The sequence below is a fragment of the Plodia interpunctella genome, chromosome 12 (genome assembly GCF_027563975.2).
Source record: "Plodia interpunctella isolate USDA-ARS_2022_Savannah chromosome 12, ilPloInte3.2, whole genome shotgun sequence".
NCBI classification, from domain to species: domain Eukaryota; kingdom Metazoa; phylum Arthropoda; class Insecta; order Lepidoptera; family Pyralidae; genus Plodia; species Plodia interpunctella.
Genome location: NC_071305.1, coordinates 3,096,535 through 3,113,577, shown reverse-complemented (window position 1 = coordinate 3,113,577; position 17,043 = coordinate 3,096,535). Strand labels below are relative to the sequence as shown.

General features: G+C 34.9%; 2 protein-coding genes across 4 annotated transcripts in view; one reads left to right on the top strand and one right to left on the bottom strand.

Moving 5' to 3' along the window:
* mlt (mulet) overlaps positions 1 to 17,043 on the top strand; it is an 80,153-nt gene that overhangs the window by 47,075 nt on the left and 16,035 nt on the right. The window contains exons 1-2 of one of the 2 annotated variants that reach the window (XM_053752917.1): positions 11,305 to 11,436; positions 12,082 to 12,261. The exons of the other annotated variant lie outside the window; for it this stretch is intronic. The gene's annotated coding sequence lies outside the window, so the exon portion shown is untranslated. Of the gene's footprint in view, positions 1 to 11,304; positions 11,437 to 12,081; positions 12,262 to 17,043 lie in introns of those variants that run through there. 2 annotated transcript variants of the gene reach the window in all.
* On the bottom strand, positions 4,305 to 10,292 carry LOC128674415 (uncharacterized protein). 2 transcript variants are annotated; one of them, XM_053752922.2, is made up of 6 exons: positions 9,980 to 10,292; positions 9,270 to 9,387; positions 7,653 to 7,797; positions 7,011 to 7,225; positions 5,763 to 6,033; positions 4,305 to 5,017 (listed from the first exon to the last, which is right to left on the bottom strand). In XM_053752922.2, the coding sequence occupies exons 2-6, from the start codon at positions 9,384 to 9,386 to the stop codon at positions 4,977 to 4,979; spliced, it is 789 nt and encodes a 262-aa protein (XP_053608897.1). In that variant the 5' UTR covers position 9,387; positions 9,980 to 10,292; the 3' UTR covers positions 4,305 to 4,976. The 2 variants fall into 2 exon arrangements, with proteins under 2 accessions (XP_053608897.1, XP_053608898.1); XM_053752923.2 differs by having other exon boundaries at positions 9,802 to 10,022.

Below are 17,043 nucleotides of genomic sequence, written 5' to 3'. Positions count from 1 at the left end.
GAATAGAACGTTGGATTACTTGGGATTTGGTCACCTTATGAACTTGGATTGCAAACAAACAGACATACATACATAAACATGAGGTTCGTTCCCATCTGGGAGTCCATTGTGCTGTAACTGTTTCGGCTGTACGGTCCTTGCGAACTGTCGCCATATTTCGACGTCGACGTAGCGACCATCTGCAAGTAGGCTTCAATAAAAAAAAGCCAGGGCTAGTAGGTAAATTAAATCAAACGTCATATACTTAATCGAGGTTAGGTATGTTAAAAATAAGCTGCGCAATATAATCTCTTTGTAAAACTAGAACAAGTATCGTGATATCAAGCACTTTACCAGACAATGTTTCGAGTTGAGGTTTAATAGGCAAACCGCCCCAGGGAGCCGCGTTGTCGATAAGCGAGCGAACTTCTCTCAACAGCCTGAGCTAACCCTAGATCTAGATAACTTCGGATGTATGTACACTCAGTCGCTTTAATTAACAGATAATTTATCTTCTTGTTGAAAGTTTCAAATTAAATTTCTTTTAATTGGATGTGATAGGTATGTTGTATAGATATACTTTGAAGGAAACCTGAAAACAAGTGCCGCATACGTTTTCGCTCTATTGTAGTTCCGTTCTAATATGGGCCCTATAAAAGGACCACTCCATATAGTATCGATGTTGTACAGGGCAACTAAAAGATCTTGGCGCCTGATAGGCAACAACCGCAGTCCCGAAGAGGTTTGACGTCAGGCAGGCGACCAGTCATAAAATCAGAGTCAACCGTTTAAGGTTTATTTTTACAAGGACCCTGGGCCTCGAGCGCCACAGCCGTGACTGAAATCCACTTTCCACTAATTGCAAGCATATATTTTTTTTCCTCTGTTTGCCTCCTGTCTTTCTACCTGCATGTGTAATGAAACATTGAAAGTTTTTCACATACTTCATACAGAGTAGTGCTAGTGCTAGTCCTACAGAGTTTAAATTAACGTCGCCACCAGCTAGCTCCCCTCAAAATCGCCGGCATATTATCTGTTTCCGCAACATTTGGCTAACTTCACCCCTTGTGTTGACTTGTGGACACCGCCCCCTAGCGGCCGCCATAATTAAACGTCACACGCAACTCACCTGCAACAAATGAACATATACTCCATAGCAGTGAGCACCTATGACTAATGAAGGTAATGAAGATGTATTCTCAAGTAATAGTAAGTGGACACTTCCATAGTTAGGGTTCGATCACAAATAAGGGACTGTTTATGTGTGATCGAAGGGGAAAGATATTGTCAAAGATGGACAGAATGGATGAACATCAGTTAGCGAGATGTTAGCGAGAGATATTGGAAATCCTTATGAATGTTTTCTTTCCAATATTTCTTTATTTTATATCTTTATGGGTCATATATAGCTAGGTACAGCACTGACGTAATGTGAGAGAGAGAGAGTACCTCTTATATGTACCTCTGGCACAAGATACAGTAGCTCTAGGAACTAATAAGTAACAATTATAATAAGAAGAAAAATTATTTTAGACAGCATGAAATATCAAACAGCATGCATAATGGATCTATTTTGCCTGGTAGGGGGGCGCCAGCGCAACACCATGCAGACGGATGATCGGTTCTCCCGTTCTAGGACCATTTCAAGCATAGACCTAACCACAGACTCTATAATACTTCCAATAAATTATCCATATCAAACAGTTACTCGCTCGTACTGATTGCAATACGCAAGTTAAGAAAAACAAGGAAAACATATGGAAAACCATAGGACAACGAACTTTTTACAAAAAGCAAACAGACATTTAGGTAGCAACCATAAAACGAGTGCCACTCAGTCCAAAGAGAAAATAACTAGAAAAACGTTCAGGTCGGGTCCTGACAATCCTGTTATCAATTTTTATCCGGGCCGTTGAAACCGCTCCATATTACGTCGCTCGGAAAAACTTGGCTCACGACTGTTGGATGACGCGCGTGTAAATTTAATTGTTATTCCTACGAGCAGAGTTCAGAATCCGGTTGCATTTATTTTTGATAAATTTTTAGACATTTTTAAGTAGTTTTATGAAGTAAGTACACAGATATTAGAACGAGTAAGTAGTTGTACCCACAGGTTTTACTCTTAAGAGTCATATGCTTAGGTACGGATTTTACGGAAATCTTCTACTTCCGCGGTTCTTTGTATACTCATGAAATTAGTAGGTACTCCGTACAACGAAGTACTTAAAATCCATGACCATAATAGATAACTGTTATTATTTTAATTAAATTAAAAAAAAAACGAAGTTCCAAACAAAAGAAAAGAGATATATAAAAAGAAACACGATATTTATTAGTGCCGCATTGCGCTCTCATGTACATGTTAAAACCATATTATATTGCTGCTATTTCATTAATATCTTATTATTACGTCGGTTAACGACGCAGTTAATTATTGAGCTGTTAAATTTATTGAGTGCGTTAACAAATTTTGTTAATTAACTCTCTGCTGAATCTGTGAGCAAGCCAAAGAAAAGTCCTTGGCCCGGTTGAGATGACAATATAATAGGAGCCAGCCAATGTTTTAACTGGGCTGCGTTATACTTACTACTTTAAACACGAACATTTTTTGTCTTCATGGAGACAGCCCCAAACTGTTTGGCAAACTGTTCGACGACAGTATGGGCCCGGCATTACGTAATGCAAGCAAGCACACTCAACAGCAAATTAATTGCAAACTCGCCTCTATTGCCGCGAATGCTATGTACAAAAAGATTAAGGAAACTTGAATTAGTAGATACAATTACTAATTACGATCTTTAAATATATCTATTTTACCTAAATTATATTTTTTTTACAATTTCGTGACCTTGTCACTACCCTATTATACTACATTACAAATTAATTAGAACATTACAAATGTAATGTTCTTACATCTGCGAATTATACCTAAAATTAAACTTTTCTCTTACCAGCCATCATTTTCAATAAACTTTGCTAGTAGCGCCATCTACTGTTACTCAACTAACTGAAAACTAAAGTTAAAACCACAGGTTCAAGTAAAAATTGCATGCCGGCTCCACAGGACCAGTCGCTTGTCGGATTCAGCATACATTGCTTTAATTTAATTGCGGTCAAAAATTGCTCTCATACAATCTTTGCAATGTCAATAGTCTACATCGGTCCGTATTCGGCGATAGAATATGCGCTCAAAGCCGAATTTACCAAAGTTTGGCGGTTGTGGATAGCGTATAGAGGCTTAATACGTTACCTTAGTACGTTAAAACGTTACATATATACGCCCTTTACTAGAGTATGCCTTCCAGATATGGAGTCCTTTCTTCCAGAAAGACATCAATCTCTTGGAATATGTCCAAATGAGAGCGACTAAAATTCCTCATGCTCTCCGTCGCAAGTTATATGAAGAGAGACTTAGTGTCCTGCGCCTCACTACCATTCTCCCTTAGAAAGACGCCTTCGTGGTGATCTTATTGAGACTTATAAGATTTTGAATGGAAACTACAATTTGCATAATTTTAGTTCAATATATAATAGGAACCAGAATGACAATTCCAAATCATCAAGGAGACACCACTGCATGATCTCTCGCACACTGTCCAAAACCAACACAGCTCACCACTTCCTCAGCAACCGGGTGGTCCGTAAATTCGTGGAATAGATTACCAGAGGAAGTTGTTTCTGCACCATCAATAAACTCATTTAAAAATAGACTTGATAAGTGGATAGAAGTGAACAATGTGTCTCTGTTGTATAAAATCTGAATAAATATAAAGTTATTAATTGATATCAGTGATGTGACTTTTTATAGTGAAATATGTAGAAACTTTCAACGCTGCTTGATATAGACACATTAGCTGCTGAAGCTGCCTGTCTATTACTCAATAAATAAATAAATAATAGCCATTCCGACTCAACAATAGACTACACACTATGAGCGAACTCGGGCAAAAGCCTGCGAAAATGAACGCGCATATTGCGTAGTTTGTATGAGCACCATGTGAACTTATTATTACAAGAACTAAAATGTACGACGAATTCGCGCCAATTATGTACCTACTAGCTGCGCCTCGAAGCTTTGCTCCCGTAGGAATTTCGGAAAAATATGCCCTATATGTTATTCCAGGTTATATTCTACCTGTGTACCAAATTTCAAAACAATCGCTCCAGTCGATTTTGCGCAAAAGAGTAACAAACATAAACACATACATTCTCACAAACTTTCGCATTTATGATATTAGTAAGATTTTTAGCATCAAAACACTAGCGCGTGATCTTGTGATTTATGGAATAGGCATATCGGGATTTTTTTAATCATTGGTCTCATACTATGAATAAAAGTGTTCATTGTTTATTTTACTAACAAAATATACATAAAAAATTAGTTCAATCTTACAACAAATTAATAATACAAGTTAATAAAAAATACTTTAACTAGGTTACAAAAAATATTAATAACATATTTTTTCTCGGGAATATTTGTTGCACAGTCTATATATCACAGACAATATCATCTTAATTATACTGCAAGTAAGATATCAATACCGAACACAAGTTTGAACGAAAAATAAATTGCTGAGAATATTTTTTTCTACATTCAATTTTCAATAATGGATAATTGAGAGGTGTCGGTCGGGGAGAAACCTGACATTCTTATATCTAGTTTTAGGCAAAATTATTATTCATATATTATTCATTACACATTAGATGTTAAAATAGTCAAGTTGCGTGGGTATTTTTGAGTGCGTCAAATTTATCACCTGGTCCTCCTGGCTTTCATGTTGTAATTAATACGCATGAAAACCGCGTAATGTATATGACCCTATATTTTGTATTATGAAAAATCTATCTTTCGGTATTCATATCATTTAGCAGTTTCTTAAATTATTTCCCATCTGATTTATATAAAAATAAACTTGTTCTAAAGAAATCATTCTGAATAAATCTCTATTTAATTACACTAATTGAGTTTGGTAATGTTCTGCAGTGCTGAGTCTAGATCAAAATAGACCGCATACTTTGTTCGCTGGTATCGCCTTATCTGAAAATTACAATTGAAACTTCATATATGCATAATTTTTATTTATGTATTTATGTACACAACATAACAATGTAATTGATTTGCATGTCAATATTTTCTAAAGAGTAAATTCCTTCGTCCTCTTCAGAGCTTTTTTAAAGCCTGGAAAATTTTCGCGATGGGTTCGTTTGTAGTCGAAAAACTAATTTGAAGTTGGCTATAAAACCAACTTCAAATTAGTTTTTCAATTCGACTACATCTCGAGCTATGTTTTTAGTTTATTATCACAGAAGTCCGATATTAACCAATTGTGATCAACAAGAAAACTGTTTTGTTTAGAATTAAAAATGGTTGATCTACTTCAGTGATCATCTTCAGTTGTTAGGAAAGCAAATACAGATCTGAATGTATTGTTCTTCTTCTCTCTCTCTTTCTCATCCTTGCGTGGTTCCGGTTACATTCACAGCTGTGACGCTCTAAAACCCAGGCGTTGCGCAAAAAAGCAACCATTATTTTTTGCAGATTTGGCTACTGTTTTATAACTGGCTGCCTGCATGACGTCAACCTTCTTTGGGGATACTATTGTTGCCTATCAGGTGTTAAGTATTCCTTAGTCGCCTCGTACGTCATCCACGAGAGGATTTGGAGTGGTCCTATTTTAGGGCGAGACACACGCCAATCTGAATGTATTGGTATTGTGGACCGTTGAGGGTTCTCAATTTTAATGAAACTATACAAATAATTTAAAAATTAACACAATACTCACCAATCATCTTCGGGTATGGTAGATTCAAATTCTTCATAATGTCTACAAATTCATCCAACGGCTTGGTCAACCTAGGGTTATATTTCTTCTCTTCTGCCACCGTGGTGGCCGTTTGACCCTTATAGTCGTGAGCCGGGTACAAGGTGTAGTAATCCGGGAGCGTGAAGATCTTCTTGTGGACTGAGTTGTAGAGGGCTTCCGACGAGCCTTCTTGGAAGTCGGTACGGCCACATCCTCTGATTAGGAGAGTATCCCCAGTGAATGCTATGCCCTGAAATTATCACCCGTTTGGTCAGTATAGTTAAATGACATTCTTATCCATATTATAAAAAGAAAGTCCCTCTGTTGCGTTCAAATGTATATGTGAACGCGAAAATCTCTCAATACTGGACGGATTTATGTACAGTTTCAACCAATAGTGTGTTTCCCGAGGAAGGTTGCTAGTAAATTGTTAAGACAGCACGCAAAATAGAAGATTGAGGCGCTCTCCTGTTTCGGAGGGATCCAACTTTGGGGTCACTGAGCCAGAGAGGAGTACCAAAGTAAATTGACAACTCTCGTTAATGAGAGACACGAGACGAAACGAGACAACTAAGGGCACATAGCCTTGGCGTCTGATAGGCAACAATAACATTCCCAAGGAAGGTTGATGTCAGGCAGGCGGCCAGTTGCAAAATGACGACCGAATTTTTAAATTTTAACGATTATATTTTTCCGTGAATTTCCATCATCGGGAAATTCATAATGAATAAAAACATATATTATTTATTATATCATTAAGATTTGAATCGCAATATTAAATAAGCAGAACATTTGTTTTTACGGGTATTTTCTTACACATCATTGTTTTCATAAACAATGTGATTTAGATTGATAAGATCTTGTATGCCCTAATTAACATGTTAATTAAAACACTGATAACAAATCAATACTTGGGGTACTTCTCTATACATATATATAAAGTGGTTTGGTATTGGTGCTTGTACTCCCATACTGATGGGAGGACTGATCACCATCTGGTGCTCGCACAGGCGTCCCCAAATGTGATAAATAAAAATTGGTTATTGTAATTTCATCGAATCGCATGTAGTTTTTAAGTGAAATAGTAGGTACCTGACTCTGAATCTAAATAAACAACCACTCTATCAACTCTTTTTTTTTTAGCCTGTAGAGAGAATTATTCCCACAGCTTATTCCAGTGTTGGACAAATCCTAATACATATTATGAAGAATAATGTAATAACTAGCCTGTTCATGACAGATATATGTCATGCATCCGTTAGTATGTCCGGGGGTCGATGCGGCCAGCAGCTGGTGGCAGCCGAAGGTGACCACCTGTCCCTCCTCCAGGTAGACGTCAGCCTGCGCCCCGGACGCCTTGCCGATGCCGCTGCGGGCGCCGGGCAGGAGGGCCTTCAGCTTGCCCGTGCCTGTGATGTGGTCCGCGTGCATGTGCGTGTTCACTGGAAGGAAATGACAGAACTGCATTAGGTTTGTTCTAGCGCGTTCAGTTTATAACCTACCTACCTGATAAAGTGAAAAAAAAAAAATTTTTTTCAACTAATTACAATATTTCTAACTCATTCTTTAAGATTTATTATAGTATAAGAATATTTATTTGTAAGTAATACGTAGAGAAGACGTATTAGAAAAAAAAAGACTAAATACTTCTTATATAAATAGAACAAAAATTGTACCTGATTCTCACGCAATCGGAACGTTAGTAATTCGAGAGTAAACTTTTATCGAATACATGAAAATCGTGGTCCTTAATCATATACCATATATTTTTAATACAGGTATGCACACTAAAAAAGTGTCCTTTAATGTTACCGTAACTTTTTCTAAGTCTTCAATCATAATACAGAGAGAATAAAATAAATCACACACAGGCGTATATCAAGCTGAAGCCAAGCTGGTTGACGAGATCAGCGTCGCGCTGCGCGTGCTCCAACACAGGGTCTATCAGCACTGCTTCGCGAGTCTTCGTATCTCCCAGGAGATATGTGTATGTGCTACTCACTGTGTCAAAAAGCTGGAAGTAAAATATACAAGGAAAATATACTAGATAATTTTAACGAACTTTTTCGAACTTATGTAACCTATGATCCAAAACACATGACCGATTGGTTGGTCGGTTTTGTCCTGAAATTTCCAAAGGAGCAGAACAGCTAATAAGTAATATAAGTTTAAAAATATTCACACACTGAAAAATTTTATTTCCTGTTGTTTCATCATATCTGCCTATCTATTAATGCTTCTATTTGCACAATGATTACAAAATTGATAGGCATCAAACACTTATGAGAATATATAATGTAATTCAACTGAGGTTTAGTTTCTTTTTTTACATATTTATTTTCATAGCGTAGCAATAGAGATTCTCATTTTCACAACAATGTAACTTGTTTTAACATATTATATCTCCCTTATCTGATATCTACATGATCAACTTTTATCTAACCTGATATACCTATTAGTCTCCAATTTTTATCTAATCTTTTAAAGGAGTGCTACAAGTGACCCTTAGTTTGAACAATTGACAACATATATGTTCAACTTTGTTACTAACAGTGCATAAATAAAGCAGGTAGTCATAGGACTAGCTTTTGCCCGCGGCTTTGCCCGCGTGAATTTCCCATGGGTACAGTAATTCTTCCGGGATGAAAGTACTCTAGGTCCTTCTCCATACTTCAAACTACATATATACAAAATTTCAAGAAGATTGGTTGAGTAGATAGAGCATAAAGAGGTAACAAACAAACTTACTTTCGCATTTTTAATATTAGTTGGGATTACAATTACCTGTGGTATGGACCACAGGTAATTGTAATTTCGTAACTGTATTCAGTTCATAGATCCATAAGAAATATTTTTGTCACACAACAGTCTCAACAGTTATTGTTTGACAAAATATAAGTAGTATTTATTGTTGTTTTTATCCCATAACACAAATCTCAAACTTACAGTGGATTTCAGATATAACAATGATGAAGGGACCAAGTCTAGAGTTTACTAAAGACAGTTTAATACATTAAATTAGTGGCTATACTTAAACTAGATGTGACGTCCAAAGTCACTATAGCCACAATAATTTTGTACATAACAAGTATGCTTTATATTCATTGAGACTTGAATTTAACATTATTATACCAAAATGGGTGCTACAACCAAAGTCTTAATAAATTAATGTCATAGTATCAAGTATAATTTATATTTATATTTAAATAAAATACAAGATTTAACAACAACTAAACTACTTGTATTAGACACAGGTGGACTGAACCTTTTAGCCTAATTTATTTCACTTGCCATAATATAACAAATAATTAAGCAGAGACATTGAAGGAAATACCCAAGACTTCTATCAAAGAAACCTTTTCTATGATAGAAGTCTCAAGTTCAGTGTAAAGAAGTTGATATTAAGAATTTAGTTGCAGACTTAAAACAATAAAAATATAATTTTGATTGGAAAAAAATATTCACTCTAAAACATGCAAAGCATACCTGCCTGAAAAAGAAATTATTTCCTTTATCCATTGCAGCTGATAAGTATCTCACTGGTGTTCCGTTTAATGCTACCTTCGCGGCACCCAACTTCGATATTGTCAGTTTTATCAGCATCCTAGAAATGATCAAATAATTTCACAATCCTGAGCTCATTTACAGCAATCTTTAATCTTCTAACAACCCAATGCTTCTATTCTCAGATAAGATAAAGTGTTGCTTTTAAATGTCTGTCATTGTTAATGTGGGCATTGTTCATTCAAGACCAATGTAAATATATGAGCTACATGCATAAACAAAATGACCTGATATTATTGTTATTCATTATTTTAAAGATTTATAATTTATCAAATAAATCATATGCACATTTAAACTAAAGTAATTAAAAAAATATATAAATAAAGAACAACTAAATTTAACTTAGATAAAATTAAATTTAGGTATAAGTTAGAAATAAATAAAATTTATTGTTCTTTTTATTTAAAATATAATAAGTTACTATTTATATTGTCTATAATATTTATGTTATTACCTGAAATAATTAAAAATATATTTTATGTTTTCAACGTATAGTAGGGTTTGTAAAAGTATTTTTACAAAATAATAAGCAGGCACTATACAAGGCCGCTTGACCAGAATCAAAGGTTACTTTTGCTTATGTAATGAAATGCAGAATGTGAATTTATAGTCACATTTAAATGTGAACATACCTTCTATAACAACTGGAAATACTTAAATAAACAATATTGTTGTCTTTATTATTTTATCAGGTACCTAAGCTTATCACTCATAATCGAACATTATATAATCTTTTTATTCCGCAACGGAACATAACATACTCCACAACACTATTCTCAATGACAAATTTAACAGTGTTTAGTATGTAATAGGATTTTTCTTTTTAGTTTTTCAATTTCAAAGTTTATTCAATTTCCCATTCCAGTTTTCTTTCAGATTGCAGATTTAATTTAATTTAATTGCAGTTCCCCGCCTCCCCACCCACCCGTCCTCACCACTTCATTCTTGCAGTTATTCCTGTCAATGTCATTATCATCAGCTGTGTTGCCAGATAAGGATCTCAGCAAAGAGAAAGTAAACGAAAGCGTACCCATACAAAAATGAGATAGAAGATTTACATACAAACTAGCTTTTGCCTGCGGCTTTGGCCACGTGAATTTATATAATAAAATAATAATAATAAGTAACCTATGTTTAAACGGGGTTCTTTAATTACATGCCTACTGAATTTCACCAACAGACAAACTGATCTATAGACAAATAGAAGACAGAGAGACTTTCACATTTATAACTTTAGTATGGATATGGCTTAATCCAGCCCATCTCATAGAAAGCGAACAACAGGAGATTGGGCTATTTAAAACTGGGCACACAATATGGGACAAAAGATATTCGTGTCACGAAATCAGATGAGCGTTAGTATATTACGTCAAATAAAGGTAAATTTATACATGTGACATGAGGGTATGTGACTTGTCATAAAAGTATTGTTTGTATGAAATAGTATGGACATATCCAAATGTTGTTGATGCTCTACGACGCAATAAAAAATTGAATATCTCCATACCATTTTTTATAAACTATACACTTTGTTGACAAGTCACATCACCTCACGTCGCATAAGATTTTGGTGGCCTAGCCACCGACTACCGACGTCGCCGCCAGCCGCCGCGCGCCGCCACCGTTGTTTTAAAATATATTTGAAAACTATAATACACTGGTAACACTGTATACGTCACTCCGATCTCCGCCTGCCGCCAACTGTCAATGTCGTACTAAATTGTTTTTTTTTAAAGACCAAGTAAATTATAGTATGTACCTATATTTTTTTAAGTACAGCAATAATTTTTTTCGAATCGTTATCATTATATACTGACGTGAGATAATACTTATGTATATGTTTCATGATTTTTAAATAACTTTTAATGCAGCTCATTTTTTGTACTTTCTTAATTCTTCATCGATATAGGATAACTTTCTTACATTTAAATATATGCCAATTTGCATGTATATATTTATTATTAAACAACTGACATTGACAAAATGTCAAAAAATATTTTACTAAAATTATGTAAAAACACTTCAATTATATAAAATTCAAGAAAAATATTGTTACTTGGACCCGGCTATAAATAGGAGAAGTAGAATGGTAGGTATCCTTGAATAGAAATAAACTTGACTAATAACACAACTTTCTTAAATCTTCATACGGTAAAAATATAGGTACCTACATCGTGCAATAAGCAGTAAGTGGTGGGATAGTCATTGTCAAGAAACAAAACATAAGCAGTAGAAATAGTACCTATATCTGTACCACATTTACTTAAATACCATAGATTTTATAATACTAAATAACCTAAGTACCTATATTGGAAACGTTTCGAAAATCGCAACGCAACGCGAAGCACATATCCATGCTACAGTTACTACTCCCTAAGTAAGTACATAATATGTACATGTATAAAACTTACAAATACAACCAAACGCAACGCATCACACAGCCCGGCAGCCCCATAGTCACACACATCACATCTATTTCCACAGGCGCAAGGTGTTTAGATGTATTAGTGCACAGTTTGTTGTATTTCTTTCTCTGTATTTATCATGCAATTCGTATTTAGCCATCTCCTTCTAGCATCGAAGCTTCTCAAAAACGTCATTGACCTCTTTCATCCCCACCACTGGAGCCGTGTTTCGCTTTCGTATGAATACGTCATTCGTCTGTGTGAGTGTGGCCAGGCACTGCGGCTGTGCAATGTATTGATGTAAACATTCTCTTGTCATTTTATTGCAGTGCGTTTAGAAGATCGTATGGATATCTTTTGAGGCGCAAGAATATGTGAACAGCTGATTTTGGTTAATAAATTTGAAGTGGAGTTACTGTGATTTACGTTTTTTTTCTGGATATGTAGAAGACCTGTCGTCAGTTCAGTGTTAAAATTTTTGTTCATCACTGTACGTACTTGACTTTCAGGTAAGTCGTTTTATTTAAGTATTGTATCAAAATATCTTAAGTAATATGCTAATGCGCGCAACATTTTAAACAAAGGGCCACTTGGCGATCACTGAGTACTACCTACATAGATCCTAATTTTTCTTTCATAGGTACCTAGTTCGTAGATAGGGCGCACGTAAATAAATATTGCGTGTTAAAAGTAGATAGTCAAATGTTAGTTATTTAGTGTTTTTTTTTAAATATATTACTACACTTTTAATTCAAACTCGCTAACAATCAAACTCTGGAACCGGTCTTTGTTCTTGTTGGCACTCTGAACGAATGGCTTGTGTACGTAAACTACTTCCTTGTTTGTTGTGGTTACTTGCTGGGTGATGTTTTTGTCTAGGCAAGCAGCTAGGTACCTAGGCAAATCGAAGCGATGTTTTTTTTATACCACTACCTACCTAGTACATAAAACGTGATATATTGTTTCTAATCAACCAATTTGCCAATACCTTCGCTTCGACCAGACGCAGGCACGCTCCATAGATTAGACCTACTTAGTCAGGTAGGTACTAATGTCTTATCTACTAATGTAATTAACGATTAAGTACTAGGTAAAAACACCACGGGCACTACTTTCTAAAATATCATATTGACCTGACAGATGATGACCTGCTAGATAAATCTGCCTCATGTACCTAATTGGCTGGTTACCATATCCAACACTTGTAGAACAATTGTTACATATAGACTATCAGATACCTACTTTATCAGCAAGAGACGAAACTGGCCTTAAAAGTAAGTACATACCTACAGACTAAGGTACCTACCTAAAATGGTCAAATGTCACCAACTTAGCAACATAGTAAACTTTTCAAGGTAAGTAGGTAGGTACCTACCTATCTATCCTATATCACAAATACAGAATGGTATTAGATCAAGAGATACAAAAACTTGTATCGTAAAATTCCATTGTACCTATGTACCTAACTAGTCTACGAACTGTTATCGATTTTGACCGTAACCTACTTTTTGAGCTATCAAATCAATCTGAGTAGGTAACCCGTACCTACGTTACCTATAACAATTGTTTGTAACTAGTCATATTATAGGTATTGTAATTTTGTCTTAATTTATGCTGAAATAACTAGTTGCCCAAACTAGCAAGTAGGGAAAGGATCCATCGTAGTATCTTCTTTTTTAAAAGGTAGGTAGGTACCTCTCTACTTAAGTATGTAGTTAGGTATCTACTAAAATTTGGTAATTTATAAGTAGGTAGGTACATATTATACTAAAAACGAATAATAATTCGTTTTTAGTTGAACATTAGTTATTGTCTACAAAGTTCAAATGACAATAATAATAATTGAGTTCCCGCGCATTACATTACAACACTCGTTCAAAAATAGATATTTAGCTGTCCTTGGTTGGCTACTACTACGACGCCGACTAAAATTAAAGGCGCCATTAAATAGATAGGTAGAGTCCACATACACACAAAAAAAATCCCTAGGTATAATTTTACTGTAAGAACTAGGTACTTCTTTCATGTGAAGTATCCACGTCAAGAAAGTATCCGGTAATGGTTGGTCCATCGCGCAGCCCTCTATCCTGTAGCGATCCGATAAAAAAAACCTAAAATTCGATTGTTTCGTTATTGTAGGTAAAATACATGTGTAGGTAATACATTTATAAATCTGACGCAGCTTTTATTTATCTATTTATTCAAGAACTTTTTATCATTACAGATAAACCAAATGCAATACTTAGTTCAAATTCAGCTTGCTTCAGTCCTTTTAATTCTAGATAGGTATAGTCGTAATAGATTCCGCGTCTCCTACACCGACACTTGTAATTACAATAACTTCCAAAGATGCTTCGGTATCTCCTTTACAGTAGATCTTTTATTATAGAAATACTAATATTATTGTTGGATTTTGGACCTACTTACAAACACGATGGATATAAAATATATGTTAATAAAAACTTTTTTTTAATAAATAGATATACCTATGAAAGTTCGTGGCACAATTTATGGTAGGTACCTACCTAACTGTTCCATATTTTATTAGGAGATTTCCTAACCTTGAAACCTTCATCAAGTAGATTTATCGCAGAAATTTTATAGTTGTCAATAAAATCAGTTTCATGATCTGCTTTATATCTTCCGGGTTTGTTTCCGAGACAACTTTAGGAAGGACAAATTATAGGTACTTATTCCTGATTTATTTTATTTGTAAAGATCATAGAATACAAGTTTCTTTATAAATCAGTTTTAATTTGTAGAAAGACCTTGTTATAAATGGAACCCTGTATTTGTTTATGTGAACGCCTTCCTACCTACTTTATAAAATTACACCAAAAAACTAACTAGGTAGTCAATAAAATCATCAAAAATATAATTCACAACTGCGCAATTTAACCAATGCGCAAATCGCGCTATTCATTTATCGTTTCGGAATTCACAAGCGGATTTTTTTTCAATTGACCTGTTCTGTTGACACTTGTGAAGGACGTTCGGGTAATTTGGGCTCGCGCGATTGTCATCAAACCGCCATCACACGTGACAAAGCAGTCGCGAGACGAGACCCGTCTATTGTTCAGCTAATTTGCGTCCATTAATCGCAAGTCTAAAGGAAGTTATAAATGTTAACGTACTACGACCTTCAATCTTGTACGCGATCGCAACATTTTTGCGTCAAAATAATATTGAACTTGGATTTGATTGAGTATCGATCGTTATTTCTCACCCGTTGCAAATGTCGTCTATATATCAATTTACAAGGTTACAGGGCACAAAGAGGGTTAATATGTAATATCTGAAATACAAGCACAATAAAGTCAACAAACCGAATAAATCTAAACCACAAAAAGAATATAAATTTCGCAGACGTGATACCTATCTACAACGTTTGATTGTAGTACGTATAGGTATTAGACGAAACTCTCATTGAAAGTCCAGACTTTCAGTTCGCTGCTCCCGAGCCCGTCTCGACAGGGTGTGGCGCCTACATAAAAAGTTATCGTTAATAAAACATTCGGGTAAAGACAAAGAACATCTCCCAAACCAATCTCTTAGTTAAATTTCATTTATGAATACTAAATTTCTACAAATACTCGTACGTGACTACTAAATTAAAGTTGAAATACCTATGTATAATTTATAATTTGTATATTGTTTGAAATCGCACTTTGTAAAGTTAGATTAAACTAATGAGTTTAATTTAACACTAGACTCTCTCTCTCTTTAGTTACATCCCATTGGATGTAACTAAATTTTACTTATAAGAAATTTATCCAATAATTAATTACCAACATAAAACTTACAGCACCTTATAACTAGGCACCTATTACACAGCAATAAAGCCTTAACGGATACAAATGCTAAGGACAGCCTTAATGACTTTTACATTTATAATTGTAGAGACGCCTGCTACGATTTCGTTCTCTCTCTCTTTGTTATCAACTTTCAAGTGTGTTATTGCTCTGGTATCAGACTTTATTCAATTCGCCAAAAAGCAGCTGACAATAACTTACGAATACCGCCTTCAATACATACATACAAGAAAACCACAATAGAAAACTAAACAGTCTAGTAGTGTACAGGTTTCCTCACGATGTTTTTGCGTTGTTTCTTCACCGGGAGTTAGTAGTGTTCTATAAAAATACTATAATATGTTAGTATATAATCCATGTGGCCCGAGTAGGATTCGTCGTGCCTAGGACCTTTCTATTATAGGCGAACGTATGAACCACTGTATCAACACCGCTAATTTGGTTGTCATTACATAACAATCAGATCATAATTTAGATGTAGGTATGTTACATTTTACATTACATTTAATCATCATCGTTTATATTTATGACCTCCAGTTTGGTTCAAAAGTTTTATGACTTGCTCTTGCTAACGTGTATTTTTAAGGCTAAGCTTATACAAGATTCAACGGATGAATATCTAAAAAAGGTCTGTGGGAATGGATTTTATGCTTGAAATGTTAATGTCATCGAGTTTATGAATTTTTAACCAAATGCTGCAAAGTTGTATAACAACGACCAATTTTTTTAAAGTTTCTTCTTTTCAAAATAGTATCTAATGGATTTTTATATATTCATCAAAACAATCTAATTGCTTCTTCGTTCTTTATATTTCAGAACTTCGTTATATTTCAGACTCACAGATTGTTCAAAATATTAAAGAGCTTAGTTTTTGTCCGCATGTCAAATATTGTCTGTGGCTACGCAGGTATCTAGCTGTATATCTAAATTATAATACATTATGCACGGTCCATCACTAACTCTAAACATCGTGGCCTTGGCCTTCGCCTCCGTTGAATACTGAGAAAGTTCTAAACTTCATTACGTTCTATAATGTAATCTCGTGCACTCGGTCTTTATTGCCAGTGATCTTCACATTTGTAACTACACTGCCAACATTTTCTCCACATTCAACATCGTGATCTAACTAGATTTGATAGATCGATATGAGATTAATAAGTTCTTAATGGCAACTTGCTCGAAAATTAAAGTACCAGTTACCAAGATTATAATCCTGATTCGAATGTATTTTTTACAATACGAGCAATTCCAAGGCTTCTCCTTTGTTACTCAAGTACTAGATTGTTTGCTTAGAGATCTAGCTAGCTTGATACATAACTAGCTGCAGCGATTTTTTACATTTCCGTAAACGTAACTTAATGGGTTGTTGTGGTTTACTCGTTGTCTACGAATCATAGTTTAAAACGAGTCTTGTAGCTTATTGCCTTAACAATGATGTAAATAAGTAATACCAAACTTGGTTAGTAGAAATATAAAAGC

Excerpts from the sequence above, each read along its gene's own strand:
- LOC128674415 (XM_053752922.2), bottom strand. The coding sequence starts at position 9,386 with ATGCTGATAAAACTGACAATATCGAAGTTGGGTGCCGCGAAGGTAGCA. Across the intron at positions 7,226-7,652 it reads CTTCAGCTTGATATACGCCT|TGAACACGCACATGCACGCG; the intron begins GTGTGTGATTTA and ends ATTTCCTTCCAG. Across the intron at positions 5,018-5,762 it reads ACCATACCCGAAGATGATTG|ATAAGGCGATACCAGCGAAC; the intron begins GTGAGTATTGTG and ends TGTAATTTTCAG.